Source organism: Varroa destructor, unplaced genomic scaffold (assembly GCF_002443255.2).
Source record: "Varroa destructor unplaced genomic scaffold, Vdes_3.0 BEIS01000002.1, whole genome shotgun sequence".
Classification (NCBI taxonomy): domain Eukaryota; kingdom Metazoa; phylum Arthropoda; class Arachnida; order Mesostigmata; family Varroidae; genus Varroa; species Varroa destructor.
Window position 1 is genome coordinate 54,064,508 of NW_019211455.1, and position 22,968 is coordinate 54,087,475.

The window sequence follows — 22,968 nt, forward strand, 5'->3', positions numbered from 1 at the left end:
GTCATCAGCGTTTCCTTTCAGCAGTCGTGATCATATTGGTATTATTGGCAGTTAAACGAACGGTAATACTTGCAGAAAGTATGGGGTATTGAAATGCGTATAAGCTCATGAGAAATTAAAATGCTACTTGAATAGGGCCCAAGTTTAAAGATGGTTCAAAGTAAAATTTTACCTTTAAACTGGTAAATGAAAGTTTTACTCAGGAGTAGAATTCTGATCTATTCTACGAAGACCGTCTTCTTATATCTAGTAATGCTCCTCACAAACGCGAATTATTTCATTATATGAACCGTCGTAAAGCAAACGGCGTTTCTACGCTCATGTCTATTGACACGATGTTCAGCGAACGATACCATTAGCATAACAGAAAGTAAAATTGTTGATTTGTTAGAGAACATTCGAGACATTTACTTTCTGTATATTACAGTATTGTCAAACGGGCTTATCCACGAATAGAGAAGTTTTCGATACCGCTTTTTTCGACTTCGTACAGCCATCAGGCGGATAACCTAGCAACACTCTCCTCTATAAATGAATAATAATAATCACCTTGCTTTTTTTAAATAGCCCTGGTACACACAACGACAGATAACGGTAAGCGTAGGTCGAACTGTATGAGCAAAAAGTCTGATTCTGGAATATCACGGTAGATCTCGTAGAATCGAATCAAATATGACCAGCTACAGACATCGTACAATCATGGCCACTAGAGTACATCTGCTTGGATCACGACGACTCAGTTCTACACACGCTAAAGCTACCGACAGCCGGCAGTTAGTTCAAGAAACGCTCACTAGTGACAATAATAATCGTATTTCGGCTTCTCGTTAAAAACAGCAGACATCTTTTCCATCAAACGTCTATGTGTTACATATATCTGGTCCGATCCGATATTATCGAAGCACACGATAGCAGTGCACAGATTGTTCTAGCTGTTGTAAAAGGAGCAACGGCGAGCGTTTTCACAGCCTTACATATATGTAATTTCGGCTGATGGGTCGAACGCTTTCGACATCAACGGGCACTATACCTAAATGGTGAAACAGTTGACGTTAGCAGATGACGCTAACCAAGTGGACGAGAAACGGAAAATGCATCTATGGCCAGAATTGTGTTGATCGTATTAGAGATGGCAGCCATTAGCCGATAGACTCCTCCAAGCGGCCAATACGATTAGCCAATCTATTTAGTGAAGTTGAAACAGGTAAAATTTGACATCAGCCGATTTGGATCCACGTGCACAATGCTGACCTAATATATGTGTGTGCCATTCGCTACTGCATATGAAATATATGGGTCAGCCTATTGTAGAGAGTCGATGCCAGATAATATTAGTTAGGGAAACTGAATAGTAATACTAACTATATTGACTAGTAATTTATCACTGCAAACCCGTGTTACATTTTCCGTTTTTTATAGAAGAGGTTTTTCGAAAAGCTTGTTCGATAAAGGCAGGTATTTTTTGTGAACGCGAACGAAGACAAACATTTCTGGATTTCAAAGTTACCATATAATTTTGAAGATGATGCGAAATAATGCTCACAAGTATGTTTCACTGATTTGACAGATAGAACATCAGGTATACGAGTTACATTACTTTTTCGTTAGTTTTTTACACTTACCCGATATTGTCTCTGGCTACTTTGTTTAACTTCACAGCTAACTTGAACAATCCTTTTGCATAAGTGGTCTCTAGTTCAGACCTGAAAAACAAACAATAGCGCGTATGAATTGTCTTTTGATACACTAATTGAGGTTCGAAATAAAGTTGAAACGTACCGCGTATTTCGAAAAGCTATTACTAGCTAGTAATGATTAAACCGTTAAGTTTCTGAGAAATACAATCCTGAGGCAACAGTACCTTCTGATCGCTACACCTTATACTACTACAAACATCACGCAGTCTGTTTCATTTACATTTACATTTCATATACAGTTTATTGCTGCAAGTAGAATGTTATTTTTTTTAATCAAGGGAAAGCAAAAGTCAAGTTCCGCTAAATTACGAAAAACCTTCAGCCAATCGACAAAGTTCTCTTCTACGATCCTAAGTTCCACTTGCTTTTTTGGCATGACCATCCTCGTTGCCTTGACCAACCGTTTTGTTCCATCCACTGATTCTGCTTTCAGTCTGTTTAAATTTGCATGATGACCGCCGCTTATTCATTTCACTTTCGAGAGTCATGAGCAGCCCAGTGTTACGGCAGCCTAGGAAGTGTTTTAGGAAATTCGTGCTCACTTCGCTATTTACCGTGCAGATACGTCCACGTAAAATCATTCTGAAGCGAGAAACAAGCAGCTGGGGAGGTGAACTTTCTCTTCGGTAACCTTATCAGATGCTCAAGATTGTATTAAACAGCTACGGGAGCCTAGGCATTGTCCAAATGGTCGTTATCACTGTATGTAGGCTTGGCGACATGGATCTAAGTTGCGCTTCTGGAGTGCCTAAATGACGTTTTCAGTTAAGTTGTTTGTCGGCCAATTGATCGCATGGTAGCTTGGACAAAATGGTGATACCTGGTTCGTATGCGCGTGCTAAACATAGGAACGCGAAATATCTTATTGCCGAAGTAAAGCTGGACAAAGCAAAGGTCATCGAGGCGCATAGGGATAAGCTCGCCGAAGACGGCCGACGACTATGGTGTAGTTAAAATGGCGATAAGATTTCACAGGTGAGGCACACCTGTGGGGAAAATCATCTTTCTCGATTCGTTTCACGCAAGCACGTCAGGGATGTCGATAGCTAGATTGTCAAATCCGATCATTTCGAGTATAAAGTTAATGAGTTCCGTGATTCCGACTCAAACGTTGCAGATATATCAGTGTATCAAATGAGTGAAATGTAAGCCTTATGCCGAAGATGAGATTTCCTCTGTGTACAACGTCAAGTCGATATGCATCTATCGTATAATAACTATTGCCATATTTGCCAAAAAAGGTACATTTAGCTTTCGAATGTCCATATATACCTGCTTAGACAGTATGGATGAAAAATCTTCGAGGAAAAGCCACATCTAGCTATGTGTATGCGTGCATTACTCCAATTAGTCAGTTCGCTAATTGCAAAGCTAGGGGCTCCGTCTCTTGTGCTGTTTGAATTGAGCTACATTATACGCATATGTAAGTTTCTCGCAGACCTACTTCACAATCAATCACTGTAGTCATTTCCATTCTACCTACAACAGCGGTAAAACTGTGCAGATCAAGAACTAGCTACATTATAATTCTACAGCTCGTTGTGCATATTCACACATGTGCACATATTTAAACAAATGTGGGTTAAACCACCGTGGACAAAGCCATTGTAGGACAAACTTGTGTATTACGGAAGCACCGAATGGTAACTGTGCAATCATATTATTTCGCATACATACGGAATGATATGATATTTGAGATTTCGCTTCGCACTGCCGAGTTCTTGAAAAGTACATACCTCACTACAAGTAGGACCCGGCTGAACAAACGTGAGAAATTATGTAACAGCCAGGACCATAGCAGGCAAAAGAGGAACCAAGCGGGAACTAAACACGGTGAACGAATCGTCTTATTCGTTGTCAGGTCCAGCTCGCGCTATTCAGCATGTCTCGTCGAAGTATTAATAAGCGTCAATGTTTAAATAGGGAAACAGAGACGTCTGGCAAGCCGATCTGTGATCTAGTAGAGATTAAACAACCGAAACAGATACGAATATTCAAAAGGCAACGATGAAAAATCAAAAAACCATTTGCGATAAAAGGCCAACGAAACGAAAGCGTCACAGTGCGCTGGTGTTACTTCATGTCGGATTATCTCCGACAAAACGATCTGGAATTGACTTGGAACAAAACGATAAGGTTCCGTTAAAGGTGAAATTTAAGGACTGCGCTAAAATTTGGTTCCAAACTCCACATATATATATATACATATATATATATATATATGTAGGATGAAGTACATGAATCTCAGTTCGCCAGTTGGAAAAAAGCAACCAAAAAATAGGTCTACATAAAAACTAACTAGTACAAGGCTATTTACTTGGGTTCGTGTTGTAGAAACAGTTAGTACAATTCTTAACTCAAAAAGTCGTTGGCTACAAAACTAGACGCGTGCCTTGACCATCTAACTTGAGGGGTTATGAGCTTCGTACCCGCTGACTTGCTACTGCTACGACAAGACTGACACCACTATTCTCAAATGGAAAGCTCCAAGCTAAATAGACGTCTGGCAATAGATGTTCGCCCTCTGTCGCAGCCCTAATTATTGCGATAGTACGGCTCCTTTGGTCCTATGTAATAGCTACAATGAGTTTATATATTTACTCGCTTCTTCCAGTTCATGTCCTGACCGATTCTAGGAAGCAAGGAAGGACCAGGAATGCCAGCTATAATTAAATAACAGCAAACATAATCAAATATTGAGAGATATATTGAGAATTACCACGATCTATGCTGCGTGTAGATGCAACGTGTAATTAAGTAGGCACATGGGCAGCTTCTGTACGTACAGCCGATAATTATACGTGTTTATTAAAACGGAACTCCAATACAGTTAATTACAGACGCAAGATTTATGTCAGATAGAGCTGAGGCGACTGGTGGGACCATGATTTATCGTTAACTAAAAGCAGTGCGTACATCATAGTAAAAATAATTAAAGGTATCTAGTAAGTGGAAAGCATTAGCAGTCTATTCAATATGCGTTATGTCTCGAGTGAATCAGACGACCCGATTGTATGGCTGGTAAACCACTCGATAAATCACGACGCATTAGGCTGTTTCTACTTTTTTTTTTTTTTTTTTTTTTTTTTTAATATGAATGTCGGTTTTTGATTATGCAATATGAAGTCAGTCACAATGACAAGCCTATAAACGGGTTGACGGCGTGCTGGGTCAGGATCTTAACCGCTTTTTCTAACTCCACAGGCATGCTGATCCTAAACAACAAGAAAAATCTATTATGACTTAGAGAGAATTTGATTTAATCTCGCCTTAGCGAAAACTCTATTGAAATATATACAGCGGATGAACACTGGACGAAGATTATTTATCTACATATTGCTTATAAATGATATCCTCATTGTTATCCAAACCGAAGATTAGTTTTTACACCTTATTTATAGCGATACAAACTGCGGTCACGAAATACATATGACATGACGGTATGGTCCTGAATTGTTTTGCTTAGTTATTTATGCAGTCGATCATTCATTACTGTATACCGAGTTAAGACAGTGGGTCTCAGCCACAGCAGTCCTATCCTTCGTGTCCGTATCTGTAGCTGAATGAGACTGCTAGCCCCTTAGGATTGCGCAGGTACAGAGAGTTCCAGTGCAATAGGATCACGTTAAATTGTATTGCTAAAGCTGCCTACTAGTAGCGATTAGAAGTTTACTTCAACTAATAATATTTTTATAACAATTATATTAATTACGGCAGCAGACGTCCCAAAATGTCATCTTTGCCTTTACACACATATATACATATACTATATATATAGGGTTGTCAGAAAGGTAATAACGGTTTTTCAAGCTGGAGGACATTAAAATCACATCTAATAATAATAACAGTAATAATAGGTCTGCGTTACTGTTTCTGAGAAGCTTAGTAGATGTGCTAACATAACTATAATGATTTATTTATGGATTTAAAATAGACCACCTCGAAGATGAGTGAGCTTCTACAAAGATTCACCCTGTTTTAAAATTTGAGTACGATAAAGACCCATAAAAGACTCGTAGCCTTTATGGTCGGCGACCCAAAAATTGTTTCGTCGCTTTTGTTCTGGAAAAAGTGTTCTTCATTGTCGCTAGCTGGAGAACAAAGCTCAATGTCTGATTGCCACGTAAATTAATGTAAAAAAATTTACATCACTGAAAACTACTTTTCGTTTTCGTATTTACATCGGTGAAACTCTACATGAATGTTACGAAATCGAACCATTTTTGAAGCGGTGGGTCACGGCTAGCTAAAATCATAGATAAAAGTATTATACGCAAAAGATCTGCACCGCGATTGGTGGTAGGGTTCGGACTGATGACGAGGAACGTGATGCTACATGTTTAATGCCACTGGAAAGAAATCGCACATTATGGGCTGCTGCTGCTGCTGCCTAGCAGAACGTTTTATTCAGACCCCCATTCTCAATGACAAACAAAATAATGAGAAATCCTTGAAATGAATCGGTTGGAATTAGTAAACGGAAGGGGCTCTCTGATGTAACAATGCAAAACCACATGCATCCTTAGCACCTTTATCCGGTAAATGTTAAATGATTCGACTAGGAAATATCGATGTGTCGAACGTATGACCCGGGTCTTGCACCAGCAGACTATCGTTGATTGTTTCGAACTCTACAGAATGTATTCTATATATATAGTCCAATTTACTTTCTTGAAAATCAATGGAGGAACACGAAAATCATTTGTCATAATTTGCGGTCTACAAACCATAGAAGTGTCACAGTAATAGGATTATGGTGCTATCACAAAAATGGCAGAAGGTCAGTCAATCAGAACGGCCCATATTCACTTAGTAACACTGTATCAAAAAGAAAAAGATATTTGTTTTAATGTTGCCTCAGAAACGGTCAATACCTTATTGACAATCCTATATATATATATATATATATATATGTATGTAGGGTTGTCAATAAATCATACATACAACCGTGTAACTTTGATTTGTAGAGAATCGATCAAACTATAATTAGCATGATATTTGTGGCTACTGCTTATCACCAAACGATCGATGTTTGTTCGTCGTAACATCTACGGACGGGCGGTCGGTCGGTTCGATCAAGTCATCAGGCACCAAAGTTATGAGAAGCAGACACCCACAGTAGACTGATAAAGATGCCTGCGCCGTCAGCACAACAAAGGATGAGGTTTCGACTCTAGCTTTCATGTCGCTAGTGCCGCCGTTCCACTAGTAGGCCTGGTTTGACAATACTTTCTGAATGACGATTACTACGATGCCAAAACGCTACTAAGCATGATGGCCTGCGAAAGGCCGCTGTGTTCTGGTCACCAAAATGTCGACCGCTCTAATAACAATAACAGCAGACGCAAGAACTGATCGGTCGACTAACAGCTACCACGAGCGGGTAGAGCTGTTAGTCCCTGAACACGAGCCAGAAGTCTGCGAATGCAAACCATTAGATTCGTTATTGCCGCCACGAGGATACTTTTTAGGCCATTCAAACGGAGCATTTGGGCCAAGTCAGTGTTGGAAACAACAAGCAGGTCAAAGATGGCCTGATGATTGTGCAACTTTTAAATGATAAATTTAGTTTATCTTGCGTGCGGGCTATTTGGCGTATATCATTCAAGTGAAGCTGAACCTTTGGATAATATTGCCAATAGCGATTGATGGTGACAAGGATGACGAAGTCGTGCCGATGATAGACATCAAGAACCCCTAAATGCGCTAGGAAAAAAATTGACATTATATATAATAACATAATATATATATATATATAAACTAAGTATTTTTTTCTTTCTCTGGCTGTTCGTCATCATAAATACGTTCTGTTACCAATCACGTGCAACCAAAATAATTATGCGTAAATTGTAATGCTGACTTTTACAGTAATTGTTTGGGTTATCTATAGGCTGAGACCTCTTGACACCTGCGTCCTGCTGCCCGTGCTAAGACCCATCATTCATCGTTAACATGAAAACTTCCTCGACTGCACAAGAAAAATTTAACCGGAGCATTTTAAGTGTGTTTTTCGTCGATATTATCACACAACGCCTCTTTACTCGGATCGTTTTTGATTTAGTCACAACTGTTATTGGGTTCTCGTCACGCAACCTCGGCTAGTCGCTGTCAATATGGGTCATTTCGATTCATGTGCCTATGTCATCATTAGACTTCTTTAAAGTATCATTGATATTCATTTCGGCACCACCCCCGTATTCATCTCAGCTCATTGTATCTATGAATACCGTTCTTCCATCTTCTTTTTCTCTAATCTTCCTTTCTTACTGCTATAGACAACTATAATACATATGACGATATCAGCGTCCCTTATAGTGAGCCTACAGGCCAAAGCATCACTCTTCGACAGTCTTCTTCGCATATCCGATGCATCCGGAACAGCGCCAGCAGCCGTTATGCTGAACAGTGAAATTGCAATCGCCACCTCAACAACAACAAGAGCTCAGCGCTATATATAGATCGACACGTTCTTCGGTTTTCTGTTTCCGCCCTATCGTTCCGGTATTTCATGACTCCTTTCGATCTACAATTTTCGGTCGGCATCAAATTCTCGGTCAATTTCGGTCGTTTGAACTTTGGATCTAGCCTAAGTATTGACGCTTCATCCTTCGCGTCTACCAACGTTTAGTTGTGTCTTTCGACACTTCTACTGCATTTTCCGGATTTATAATTTTTGTTTTCTTTGCGCCTGAGACGAAGAGGCGTCGTGTTAGAATGGAAACATTGCGCGCCATCAGTTGCTGATCGGTAAAGATTGCTAAGTGCTTTCCGATAAAAATATCACGCGTCTCTAGAAATTTATCTGATTGGGCTACGTCCGAATGATACTGACGCTTTCGCTAACGACACACTTACCACAACCCGGTATCGTGGTTGGACACCGAGCTATAATTAACCCAAGCAGTACGGCAAAATGTGGTAAAATGAAAACTCCCCTGGAGACGTAAAATTGCTAGTCCGCTAGAACAGCTATATATATATATTCATAGGATGATCCACGAACGTCATATCTCATTTATGAGATATAATGTTCGTGGATAGCTGCGTAGTAATTACGGTGGGTGATATTATCATGAGAAATCGCGGTAAACGTTTGCTTTGTTGCACAAACGTCAAACATCCACCCCACTGAATAGAAACGAACGATATACCATTAATAAGAAGCAGGTTCAGTACGTACGCAGGCATAGTCAAGATTGTGACCGTTCGAATTTTTCGTCAGGCCTTAACGATAGTGCTGGTACAAGCCTGGCATAATGCGGTAACGGTCTGTGTAGGACAGGATTAGTAAGTGCCTTTCGGACCGACAGGCCAAATGACGTACGCGTTAACTTAACAAGCATGGACTGATGTATTGAGATTATGCAGGAGTCTCGGTGCAAAATTGCTTTTATTTTGCTTGCTGTTTGTAGCTTCGATGGCTTTCATCATTCTACCACTACTTAGACTGCTATTTTGGAAGGTAAGAAACCAGTTCGCCACATTGAGCTGCGGGTTACTTATCAGCGTTGCCACAACGAACTACCTAAAAATGTGGAACCTTGCACTCTTCTTCTGCGGTCTTATCAACGGAACAGCGAACAATTATGTTAAAAATTGAGTTTGGCACTTGAGTAGCAGATTTGGTATCTTAAAACAGAAAGAAAAAAAAAAAAAAAAAAAGAAACGAAACGAAACGATAACGTTTAGATTACGTTATTTTGCCTGTACTATGGAGATGCGAGAGCTCCTCAAAAGCGTATAGAAATATATATCGATTAAATGATTTAAGTTGCACACGTAGTCTGAACAAAAGGTGTAGGTTATGACAGTGTACTTAATTACCAAATATTGAGCCCAGCTGGAATAAGTCACAACTGGGAATTGTTTAAATCAGAAAAACGAAAAAAGAAAATACTCAGAAATATGGCAGTGACGAATTTTATTTTTATAGAGTTTTTACGCCGGTCGACCAAATGATAAGCAATCAATTTTATCAAAGATAACCGTACTTTTGCATGAATGGAGCTTATCTCGTTCGAACAACAATTTGCATTAGTGTGCGCCGATGGGCTGTAGCAGCAAAGCCTGAATTTCGGGCCTCGCTAGATTCCGCAATTATAATCAATGCGACATTGCGCACTAACCTTACAATTACCAGTAGTAATTTATAGGTTACAGGTTATAGATAAACTGAGCTAATATTTATCCGCGAAACGTTCGCTCAACTACCGGAAAATTGGCCTCCATTTATCAATAGCATAGCGCAGTAGCTCGGTACTGCGCACCGATTTCTCAGATAAGGTACAGCGCCTTAATAAAGACTGCAGTAACTCAAAACAGGTTAGAATTTGTTGTGCTGGACAAGCCGTTATTATTTAGCTATTACGTTCTAATATAGATATTAATATTGTACCCGTCGCCATCGTTGGCCGTCAATAACAAATAGTCTAAAATATAACCTTTAATGCACTACCAGGATAAAAATGCAAGATATTTCAGCAGCACGGTCCGTAAAAATGTTACCCGTATCCGACTGAGCAATCAACAAAGTCCGCTGGGACAATGTCATTCTCGGCCGTACACTGCGGCTTTGTCCACTGTAATTATTAACTCAGTAAACGACCAAAGCCGCATCCCTCACGGCAGGTCTTCGGGAAGAACCGCTATATTTGCTTACTTGGAGTACTCTGCGGGGCAATTTTTCAGCGATGCTCACAGCACTTACGGGTGATGCTACTTGTCCTTCGATTAAGCTAATCGATCCTTATCCGTAACTTACTTTATGCGAAATTTAAGTCGAAAAGTACGTTGAAATGTATGAATTTGGGTGCAATTTCTTGCGACTAGAACAAGTAGCATATGAAATAACGATGTCAAATAGCAGGATAGAATAGAAGTGAAGTTACGTCAGGCTTCCTGCTTCGTTAAAAACTGTCAGATTACACTGCCCTAAGTATCTTATATTGTATTAGTGTAGGCCTCTTGAACTTTGAGTTAATTTCGGTGAGTAAATACTTCAGATCTCACTTGAAGGGGCGCTAGAAGCTTCATCCGAATCGAATCGCCAGGTGCTTATAAGCGTGAGCTGCCAACCATTAGGGGTACTGTGGCTAGAATTATCTTCCAACCCTAGCCTACGTGGTATACCTTACCAACTGGCAGTCGCAGAACGGCTATTTTTGTATAAAATCATCAAGCAGACTAAGAACATGACGTTCAACGGTGGTAACAATAATAATAACAATAACGGTTGCTTCCGGGCATTCATAGTTAAACTGATAAAAAGCATAAGCAAGTCAACAGGTTAGGATTAATTAAGTGATAGGTGACTGGCGATAGTACACTCAACAGGACAAACAATTAAATTAATGAAGACTTTTAGGTGTACCTATAGCAAAAGGCTACCCTATACGCCTTTCACGGTCCGTTTTTTTTAACAATGCCAGCCGCTCCTAACATACTAAATACTACAATGACTGAAGTTAACGATAGTGATAATGTTACGTTCATCAGTTTAGTAAGTTGATTAGACGAAACGTGCATCCCTAATGAACCGAATTTTCACCATTCTTCTTGCACAAAAACCACAAAGGTACAGCGGCAATGAGGTGTTCCCTCTCCTCGAAAGGGTTTTATATTATTATTATCATCATCCTCATCATTGTCGCAACTTCAATCCGCTGCAGCGAATAAAATAGCTCATTTATGTATATTCATCTCATCATGTCCTGGTCGCATCGAAAGCCGGACACGCAGGCAAGCAACAAAACAATGCTAAGTTTATGCGCTGATACGAATAGTGCAAGGGTATGTCATCACCGCTCAGCATGAATCATAAAAACACCTTGACCCCATGAATAGCTTGAGTCAGCAGAGCTACCGGTGATTTTACTTCGGTAGTGGCAGTTACCATTGCGATTGAGGTAAGTCTCCAGCTCAGCCAACTTAGCGCGCCATGGTTGAATAAGCGTCGGCTTTGTCAGTGATAAACGCTGTTCAACGGCGAGCGGCAATCGATGTTCACGCTCAATCACTGTAGCATATGAGATAGACATCTCTAAGATCTACGTATAATAGTATGTGGGTATAGAATAGTAGTGAGGATCGCTAACGGAAAGCGTTGGCGTCATTGGATGCTTTTCAGAACGTTACGGTAGTGGTACAAATTTGTCACGGTAGAAGTTAAGAGAATGCTCGAAAGTTCGCAACTGTACAATAATAAAAAGAAAGTTAATACAAATATTCACATCAATGCTTTCTGAGTCAATGAGATGCTTTTATGGTTTGCATCAATAATCCAGTTGAATGATATATATGACGACTAAGCTAATTGTAGGTATATGCCGGCAAAGTACGAATGATAAAAACTGCCTCATTTGCACAGCGTTTTAAAGTATCGTGCCCTGAAAGCGTATGATCTAGTTGTAGAAATCTGCGCACTACTTCTAGGCTGTTCCTGCGAATGCCTAGGTCCGATGGCCTTGAAAGGTTCAGTAGCAAGCGTTCTGAACAACGATCGGTTGAATATTCTCCTTATAGGACAGTACTCACCTCTCACTGAGAACTGATGCTACCTCCTTCGTAAAGTCCGAACCGTGCTTCACAAGTTTGCGAAGTTCTTCGAATCCATTCGGACCCTGAAATAAGGTTCAACAATGAATTATTTAATAACTATAATTCGTTTCCTAAAAATGAACAATTTTCCATTAAATCATGCTTCAGTGTTACACTGAAAGACTTGTTACTATGTTTTTTTCTAGCGTAGTTGAAAATGTATACAATTTTAACAAATCTGGGATGACCTCGAGGTTAAATAACTTCGATAACTATACAGCTACATTTGATCCATTGGTGTTTTCATATGTGTTTTTGTCAATCAACGATAGATCCTTTATAGCAAAAATACCCCCAGTATTTTCCTGTTTGCTGTTTACAAAGAACAAGCTTTGTGCGTATTTTTAGGCATATCGTTTCTATCGCTGGTTTGAAATCTCGAAACACTTTGGGACCTTTAGCCTTGCTAGTCACACACAAATTCAGTTGAAACACATATAACAAATAAAGCCAACAAGGTTGTAATAAAGCAGTCTACTTCATATGTTTGTTATAACATATATAGTGGCCGCTGATGATCGCGCGAAGAGCTACTGCCCAATAGGGTGTTTATGTATAATCATTCGCCCTTCACTCATTGCATTCTGTAGACAACTAATAAGCTTAGTCAAAACAGGACAAATAGATAGCGGCTGAATGCTGTTAGAAATAGTATGCTTAAGATGCAAATGTTCACGACAATTTATTTCATGGCTAATTGTTTATAGCAAGGATGTTACCGTACATCTACTGCTCGGATGTCTGCAAACATATCCGAAAATAAACCTTGTATTCATTCATAAGGCTCATCGGCTAGTTAACTATATCTATGGATACTTCATGCGGTTACCTACTGAATGTCAAGAACTAAATTTATTGATAAGTTTTCGATACTTTTCAGCGTTCTGCCCACTAGTCCACACAGACTTATGTGTGGTGATGGTGGTCACTCCTTTATATCCATCTCACTGCACAGCCTATTTATAATCCGTCTGTTTAAACCTCACGCATCACAGTCTTTACCATAGCAACAGTCCAGTATTTGTCTCTTTGTGCTTTAAGACTTGGTTCCCTCACTTCATTCCTCTATTTTTAACACCAATTCAACGCTATATGGAGTTCTTGCGAAGGCGCACATACACTTCCCAACCAAACATCTTTTATGGCTAATCAATGTATTGTGCAGAGGGACCCAATTGCTATTCGATCGACTCACCTCCCAACAGTTGCCCTACTCCATTTAGAACCTGATGAAGCACCCGTCAAGCTATTACCGAGCCGCTTACTTACCACGCTAACGCAGCCTTAGGCGATCACAGATAGATCTGGCACAGAATACACATATCCCATACTCCCATAGTCGTGACGAGGGTATGCGAAGTTAGAAAGATTCTGCAACGCGGAATGGCCTAACAAGCCCCACCCAATGCGTCTATTCGCCGAACGGCTAAGCCGGCCTCAAGGCACAATCGTAACGTGTGCATACTAAGCGCACACGTAGGCATCCATCTGCGTTACTTCTTCACTATGTCAGGGTACTACTACCATCGCAAACGGTAAAAGTCAAAAGCGTTCCTATGAGTACCGTCGAGGCTTTGTCCAGTGACGGCCCTAGACGAAGTTCCGTGCAGCTCAATTCTGCGCAGAAATTCTGTGTAGAACTGAGCTGCAAGAAAACGAAAATTTCGCTTTGAATCGTCCAGTGTCTAGACAGTGCCGTGTATTTTACTATAAATGTACTATTCCGTCGTGACCAAATGTATTTGGATCACCGACGACCAACCTGCACCTCATAATTCTAGTGAAAACAATCGAGGTATAGAAGCGCGTTGTACTTTTTCAATGCCGCTGTTCGGCATTGTACGTTGGGCTTCGCCGGACTCAAATCGAAGCAAGGAAAATCTTTTGCAGTTAGTGTATTATGGATGTTTGGTACATACACGGTCGCATAGAACATCTGTTGTTTATATACATGGTGTACTTGAATGAAAAGTTAAATAAAAAAAATATACTGTTGGATTCGCTGATTCGATATTGTTAGAGACGTAGGAAGGCTTTTTGGTCTTGTATCTACTACAGGACACAATCTTCGAATGGTTATACGGTGGTTTTGTTGCACTAGAATTTCCCGAGTGTCTGACAACACATCGTTTTGGTGCAATGCTATTTAGATAAGAAGGAGCTCAAAGTCGACCCATTTCGTTAGGTGTTCGGTCACTGAAAATGGGGCTTATTAGGCTGTCCATATATGATTCGTCTGCTGTTGTCTTCAGTTTTGTTATTTCACGTTTTTCTCTACGACGTTATTCTACCAGTGCAGTTAGCAGATGCCCTTTGAATTTTCAAAATACGCTTTTACTGAAGCCTATCATTATCCACCCTACTGCCAAGGTCAACAACAACTATGCACCAGCATCCGTATATGTGACGAATCCATGTTATTAGCAAATTGATATGTTGTTTTGTTTGCTGGCGATTTCATAGGCCTTAGTTTAATTGACTAAGTAGGCAAAAACTAAGGATCTTATCTTTTAAACTTTGTGCCTCCTGATAGCCTTCTGGGAATATCTCAAATCAGCAACAGCGCAATCCGGACGAGAGCAAGAGAATCGACTATGACGGCGTAATCATCAGCACTATCGTCGTCAGACAATTGCCTAAACTAAATAAATTTTCGGACGATCCAATCTACTCGATTGACTACGGTAGAATCCGCGAGAAAACATTTCGCAGGCAGACGCAGATGATTCATATACGAAAACTGTGCAGTTGTTGATGTAGGATAAGAAGAAACATCCGTCATCCGTTTACCCTACTGTTAAAAAGCAAACTAAACATGTAAAAAAAAAACAACTCTATCGACAGCAAGACGGAACATATCAATGAATTTAATTTTATGGTTAGTTAGTATTTTGACGAGGTACCAACATTTTTCTGCAGATAAATCTACAAATCCCGTCCGCAATTCGTCGATACTATGTGGAGTTACACCGTGTGTGTGTGTGTATATATAATCTCACTGTTCCGGTATTCGGTACGCTTGCTCTTATTATTTGTACACCGTTGCGATATCTCTTGACAGAGTCGAAGCTAATGGGTATACCACGATGTTATACTAGATGCACTCTTCGTTGTGTTGTGGAGAAGACTGACAAACGAGTGCAGGGTGTGTGACGATGCTGGCCGGAAAAACTTTTTCATGCCTTTGACTAAAATGCGAAACCAAAAATAGAGTACTAATAAAAAAAAATAAAAGCCAAAGCTTCAGGCAAAAAGCGCCAGCTTCTGAGCCCTCTGAACGTGTTTGACTCAGCTAATAGAAATACTTCTACGTAACAGTTTTGTTCTGCCAATTTAAACTTTATCTGTTTACAGTTTGCTTCTCTATCTATCAAGTTTATCTTCTTTTACTAAATCAACTTCTCGAGAGATACAAGCTGAGTTAGTTGACATCTTCGATCGTTTGTCACGTTACCACGACCACACAACATATCCTTACCTATCTTTGTCATCGCTACGTCCTATCGCTTGCTTAGTAAAGTAGGCCACAGAAAGCTACTATTTTGATCGCCAAAGGTTTTCTATCAAATCCGCGACGAGTTAAACTAGACAGGATTGCAGTAGTCGATGTTCAGCGATTGACGCTACTTACGTTCTGACCATTGCCGTCAAGCTACTATCATTATGCCGTAGGATTTGCTTGAAATCAAGTGCTGCAACAGCACAACCCCTCGACTTGACACTGAGTCGAAGGAAAAAAAAAATCAATTTACGATATTTCAACAGCCTGAACAGCAAACGTCGTCAGCAATTTTTTTTAGTCATTCTACTTGTCTACACCCACACACGTATCTACCAGTATCTACTGCAGTCTCTGTTATGCCGCGCTGTCCAACATTATCGTAGATTTAGCGAGTCATTTTATTGCACAGCCTGTTTTTAATATCTCCCTTCCGCAAACTTGAACGATGCGCCGATCAACCGGGGGACCTTAAAGGTTAAAGGGCGAATCAACGATGTCAAACTTGAATGGGTGACGTGGTAATCGTCAGGACACGGGCGCCAGTATTAGACGCCAAAAGTAACTGTGATCGTAAAGAGCTAAGCGGGCATGGACAATTATTTGCCTCAACTGAGACATCTATCTACTGTACCATGATGAGAATGAACTGTGACGGTTCTGATCCCAAATCTTAAATAGCCGACATATCGAGGTCGGCGGGAAAGACCAATAAGCATTCGATTTCTGTATTGTCGCCATCATGAAGATGTCAATGTGATCGAGGTGATATCGATGGTACGATACTGAGTTTCGGTCGGAGTGATGATTTATGGATTGATTAAAAGTACGTAACAATTTGACTGAATTGAGATGATTCGCTCATTCTCTCGGTCGATTTATACACTTTATCATAGATTTATAATGAATGTATACGACGGGAACTGATGTTTATGCAAAAGGTAAAACAACACGGTTACAAGGGAACTTGATTGATAGATGATTAATCAAAGGTAATGATATTGCTGATAGTACTGGGTGGCGAACCGAGGACTTCTTAGCAGCTTTTCAATTTATAAGGTCTATATATAATTTACCGTTAAAACAATTCGCTAGATGCTAGTACTGGATTGATGGAACGCAAAGCTAGTATTACTACAAAGTCGATTACTACATAAAAAAAGATCGACCATAAACCGTATTTGTACTTCGGTAATTCACCGCGACCCAAACTGTCACTTCACTGACGACAACTGAGAAAAAAAACAAAAAGGAGCAAAAACAAAGAAACTAACTATGATGACGGACTAAATGTCTAAAAACAAAAAAATAAAACACATATCCTATAAAGAGACTGACGCATCGCAAGATTATTAACAAATATAATAATGCTGTTAGATTCGCACCTTGTTATTGCTGATGATGACGACATTCTCGGCACGTACCGTTTCAGTAATTTATTAAGTAGCTACCCTGTTCATGCCATAAAATTGGTGACGGGTTGACCTCCATTTTCCATTCACTGGCCGTACCGCGTGCAGCGAGAGTCGACTCAGTGCTAAATGGGGTTACTGATTGATTTGCAGGCTAACTATGAAAGTAACTCGTTTTCAGCGAATAGCGTCATCGGTGACCGTTAACGAACGCTTCATTATATTTACCTATTATGATTTAACTATTGTGTGATTGTTGCGATAGGCGGGGTGACATATTACAGCCGAGCTGACTGGCCATCGGGTGCGCCGCTGTAACCGAGCGTCGAGGCCCTCATGATGACATTACCTCAACCGTTAATTAGATGTCCGCTCCGTTATGAACAGTAACGAGGACGGAAGTGAATTGCAGCAAAAAAAAGGTTAGCGTAAACAAATTGTGATCGTCAAAGTACGGGATCAGTCATCCGAAATGCGAGTTTTTTGCTCGATCAAGTCTCTTACGCAGTGATGAATCCTGTAACTCCACCACTCCCACGTATCGCGTAAAAAAGGAAAAAGGCGACGATCGAGCGCAATGACTGCCTGACACCAAGCGGTCAAATTGTTTGACTGGAATCGGGCATCTAAAACGTTAACTACAGCAACGATAGGCATCACCGGAACTGAACCATCTTGTAACTGTCCTGATGTAAATCCCGTTTCTGTTGGAAGGTAAATCACTGCAGAGGCGAGACAAGCATCTGCCACTGTTGCCGCAACTGTGATTTATTCAACCGTACCCAAGTTTTTTTATTTTAACTATCTCACGTCTTTCATAACGATCCACTGATGAAAAACAAACTAGGGGCGAACTATCCAAAAGTACATTACTATCTTCAATGAAAAAATTTACCTGGACTGATTAAAGGATAAAAAGTTTCACTTTACAAACGTTCAAAATTTTCGTAACGTTCTATGGACTTATTAATTCTGCCTTCGCTTCTGTGTTCAAATCTATCTCGAATAGGACAGACGTGTCATCAATGCTTATAATCATGCAAAGTAGCTTCAAAAGGAGACAAAGAAATCTGAACATGAAGCACAGAGGAACGCCAGCCGATATTAAGGAATAACGTTTTCTTGTTATCAGCTATCCTCTATGTATGCTTGGATACTTTTATTACGTGCATAAGATAAAAATATACTTGAAGCGTTGTCTTTTACCCCCCGACTATCCGATCAGGATAAAAAAAGTTCGTCCACACTGGAATTATTTACAAGTTTTAAGTGCATGTTTTTTGAATTACCAGTATCTTAATTTCGTTCTTGGTACCTCCATGAAACATCTGACCGCATAGACGCTCACTGAACCCACTTCACTGTTTTCGTCAGCGTAGATACGAACGTAATTCCCATTGTTTGTACAATATGCTAGCTTAAATTAGTTAGCTCAGGGTAATGGCATTGACAACTATCGAGCAGACGAACAACTCGAATGCCACCTGTAATTATCGTGAACTAGCTCCCTCTATGTACGGGTACCGACCAGCATGGCTGTCGACATTTCTTTGCAGGAGACAGATGCGACGCACGAAGGGTGAACCAAGATGAACGTGCCGTCGACGTAAAAGTCGAAAGGTTGTTACTATTATTATATTAGGTTGCTCTGCTACTCTTCGCTATTTTCATTTATTTCTGCTTTTCTCGCTTTACATATGTAATCATCTATACATTTTACAAAAAAAAAAGGTTATCTTTAGTTTTATATATGTATATAACCGCTAAACCAACTTAGAAGCTAAACAAATTTGCTAGGATACCGCATCGCGCAGGTCCTGTTCCTTCAGCACGTGTCTAGATGGCGACGTGCTTTAATTCTATAACGTACAATTAGTCGTGCATGCATACAGAATACAGTAATAAACAAACATAATACTTTTCATAGAAGTGGCGGCACGTTGCGGGTGAGCTTAGTTATGGCGAAATCATAGATTCATCAGCTGTTTTCTTCTGCGTGTATATCTCGACAATATTAATATTGGCTTAAGTTAAAGACACTTAATGATAAAATAGTTATAGGAGCCGCAATGTTAAAAAAAACGGTTGTTAAGCTCGCAACGCTCGAGTTCTTGAAATGTTTTTCTAGTCTCAATTCAAAATTTCTTCTTTAAAAAACTTTTTAAAAAAAACTTATTTGCACTACAGTGCTTTCACCATTTAGGCAGACTGTCCCGAAAGAAAAATGTATTAGCGGTTTGAATGATTGCAAGTCCAGTTTTTACTCAGATACAATTAGTAATTAAATTTAAGGATAATCTACGTAGAACTACTCTTTTTTCTTCTATCGCAGAAGCTCAGAAAGTTACAAATACCAGCTGTGGTCAATTAAACCGCTGATATAAGTAAGGTATCCATTGACAAACATCAACAAACGATTCCGTGAGTTTTATGGGGTAATTTTCGCTCAACTGTCGCTTCGTAGTTCCGTAACACTGTTTATATTCGAGCATAGACGTTGCTTTTAAAGTCTCCCTCTAAAGAAACACCCATTGGCATCAGGTTTTGACGACTGACAGGTTATCCTATGGAACCGTTGTGGGCATGGGAGATCTCCACTGAGACTCGCTCTTAGATTAGGATGATAATACACGAATAACACATCGCTGGGACAATATATTTGCTACTGTTCATTTCTTTTGTTGTTTAACTAGCATTTACGTTGATAGTTCACTTTTTCTGCGATCCACCTAAAATTAGCACTGGCTTTACGGTAAAAAAAACTGGTTGACCCTTTTACCATGTTTTCGTTATCTCTTCCTGTCGACCGCCGCATTAGGTAGACCGGCCTGTAGCTCTTCTACACGCTTCGAGTTTTCAGGTCATATTTGACACTCTTGTTAATGCCATGATTTAATTTCCTGCTATTGTATTTGTTTTTCTGTCTCGTTAGCTTGGCTGACGCTATCAGTCCTACCTGCGCAGAGTCAATAGGACCATCTGTTCTAGGTAACGCCCGCATGTACAATACTGTTAAATGATGTTCCAATACCTGATAGCTTATCCAGTACAAGCTGTGCCACAAATTTTCACGTATCAACTGCATCTGAAAACTTCTTGCTGTAGTCGTTCGTCAGCCGTTAAAGTCGGACGTGTACAGACTGATGCAACCCCAAATGCCGTGTATCCTGCTGCTCTTTTGATGTTGTGAAGAACAGGAAGCACCGGATAATGGCGCTTATTGAACGTAAAACATAATTCCGCTGATACCATCAGCACAAGACAAAAAGATTCACCGTATTTCATTAAGATTCATTTGAAACCGGTAGCAACAGCAGAGCTATGGTATCATCACTATGGGCATGAAGCAGTCCGAATAGAGTCAATTGTTGATTTTAGAACAATAACACGTCTATTGCCTAAGCATAAAAAAGCGTCAACAGTATTGCCTTGCGACTACATCACCGGCTGGTGGCTGTAGGTACCCCGTGCTAGCTTAGTGGGTAACGTACTTGCCTGCCACGTTGTGATCTCGGTTCGAACCCGAGCATAAACACACGGTTCGTTTCGTATTGGGGGCTAGCCGTCATGAAATGCGTAATGGTGATATCGGACGTAAAACTCGAAACATGGAGGTGGCTGTAAGCAACCTGTTGCGGTATTTCTTTCTGTTTTGTCTTTCTGTTTGTGAACACATATCTTCGATGCTATATTCTTTCATTACAGTTGATATATGACAGAATAATCGTTGTAGAGAATAACGATTGTCAATTAGTTCTAGATGATTGAGCTCTGCAAATACTAGCGAAAAAGTTCGTCAGGGTAAAAAAATAAACCGGTTAGCCTTAAAAGCTAGAATAAATATATCCATCTATTTTTCCGTGTCGGATGCGTAGATATCTAGACATGTATGGTACGGACGAGTACGTCAGTCTACACTGTAAACATAGGATATCATATACCGATTTATTAAGTATTTCGGTTCGAGTCATTCGCGCCCATTTCTCTGTTGGCCACGGTAGACTAACGTCATCTGCATGTAAGCTTGATACAGGCAAATGTAAGATTCGCGCGCAGACAACAACTTTATAATGCCAAGATATTTTAACTATGGCATTGCTTAGTTTAACTGACATTTTTTCAACATTTTTAGAGATATAGTGATCCCTTGGTTCATAACAGGGCTTTACTATTGTAGTGAAGTTCTGGCAAAGGATGACAACGTTTTGTATCTGCGCCACTGTCACCGATTGAACTGTGACGAAATCGTGACATAAAAAACATCTGATAATACAGCAAATAGAATATCAAAAATACGACCGGGTATTCGATAATGTAACCGCACTTACTTGGTATAATGAAAAATGCCGTATTACACGATTCCGCATTTGTGCTCACCACATAGTCGCCCAGTGCTAGACCAAATGAAGACGCTGCGGAAAACACGACCGTCTAAAGGCCTGTACTTTATTAAGTTAACGTAGCGTAACGAAACTTGCAAGTTTCGACATTGTAGGACGGATGAGCCGATAATTATTTTATCGATCAAACATATTAGGTTGCGTACCTGATTTAGTTGTCCCTAAGTAGCTGAAATGTTGTATAGTACACATTTTTGACGTATTATCTCGCGTCAACCGTCGCAATTATCCGTCTATTAATGAGTGCCGTTACAAAGCATGAATGTGTAGCTAAATTGAATCTGTGGTTACAAAACCAAAATTTCTAGCACAGTTTTTGGCGAGCATAAGACTCCTTACGGAAGGGCTTAGCTTTAAGAATTTTTCATTGTCAAAGTTGAATCGAACGAGGCACGACTCTAAGCAATTCCTCCGACGAAACAGCCTAGAACAAAGTTCACTGATATATAAAAGGTCTTATGCCAATCGCAGACTAATAAACGATTATCTGAAGTGAATTGCGGCCGTTTCTCCTTTAACGAAAAAAGACCTGTTTTATATGTTTTGCAGAACACCTAGACGGAACGGCATAGGTCGTCGTTGCTGCTGCGACGGCTAGACGAATAAGCTCGTATTTGTCAGTTCGGCGATTGGGTAACGGAACGTACTAGACTTTTCTTAAAGTCGTTGTTGGAGCTCTGCTGAAGTCGTTGCTTTAAGCACCCTGTCGCAAGTGCCTTGGTGCGACGTGCGGTTTGTGTGTAATAAGAAAATGAAATCTTTTCTCATGGTATCTGATATCAGTTGAAGCCCTCGCTGAGGCAAACTTCAGAAAGTAGGCAAACAACTAGCAACCGATCGTCATTTCGCCATTTTCCAAGTTCGACCAAGCGACACCTTCTAGCATTTATATAAACCGCCACCATTGCGGTCTCCGTCTACCCGTCGGAGGTGCCGAACTCAGCACTTAGACACAATAATACGAAGGCCTTCAAAAGATGGCGCCACGATCGCCGCAGTTGTAACGATAAATAAAATATAAATAAAGAGTAAAATTAGAACAACAGCTATTATTTATTAGTGAAGACAGCTGCATTTATTCTTCGTAGTTGAAGCGATTTGTTATTGTCGAGAAAGAAAGATTCACAATTTACATACTGACGAGGGGTGGCGGCCTGGTCGGCGAGGATACTAGATACCATTCAGATGTTAGCGCACGGCATGAACAAGGGTGAAATATTTGGATTAGCCTTAGGGTTGCATTAAACTAGTTTTGTCTATTGTTGTTATTAGCGGTAGTGGCAGCAAAACGAAAGGGAACATTGCTAACTTGGCACGTTCGGCAGATCATACGCATACAGCAGTGAACAAATATCGGAGTAGTG

At 40.2% G+C, this 22,968-nt stretch overlaps 1 protein-coding gene and 1 long non-coding RNA gene across 20 annotated transcripts in view; one reads left to right on the forward strand and one right to left on the reverse strand.

The window, feature by feature from the left end:
- The window catches only part of LOC111244222 (nostrin-like), a 48,585-nt gene that overhangs the window by 10,231 nt on the left and 15,386 nt on the right, over positions 1 to 22,968 (reverse strand). For 6 of the 19 annotated variants that reach the window (XM_086981262.1, XM_022791057.2, XM_022791058.2 and 3 more), the window contains 2 exons: positions 12,231 to 12,316; positions 1,623 to 1,703 (listed from right to left, as the gene is read on the reverse strand). In XM_086981262.1, the coding sequence (XP_086837388.1) occupies positions 1,623 to 1,703; positions 12,231 to 12,316 (167 nt within the window). Of the gene's footprint in view, positions 1 to 549; positions 932 to 974; positions 1,031 to 1,622; positions 1,704 to 6,641; positions 6,910 to 12,230; positions 12,317 to 18,493; positions 18,651 to 20,235; positions 20,305 to 21,532; positions 21,587 to 22,968 lie in introns of those variants that run through there. The other 13 variants (XM_086981265.1, XM_086981259.1, XM_086981268.1 and 10 more) reach the window with 10 other exon arrangements.
- On the forward strand, positions 18,691 to 22,668 carry LOC147758004 (uncharacterized). Its single transcript, XR_015322065.1, has 2 exons — positions 18,691 to 18,824; positions 22,154 to 22,668. It is a non-coding gene; the product is annotated as an uncharacterized LOC147758004 (long non-coding RNA).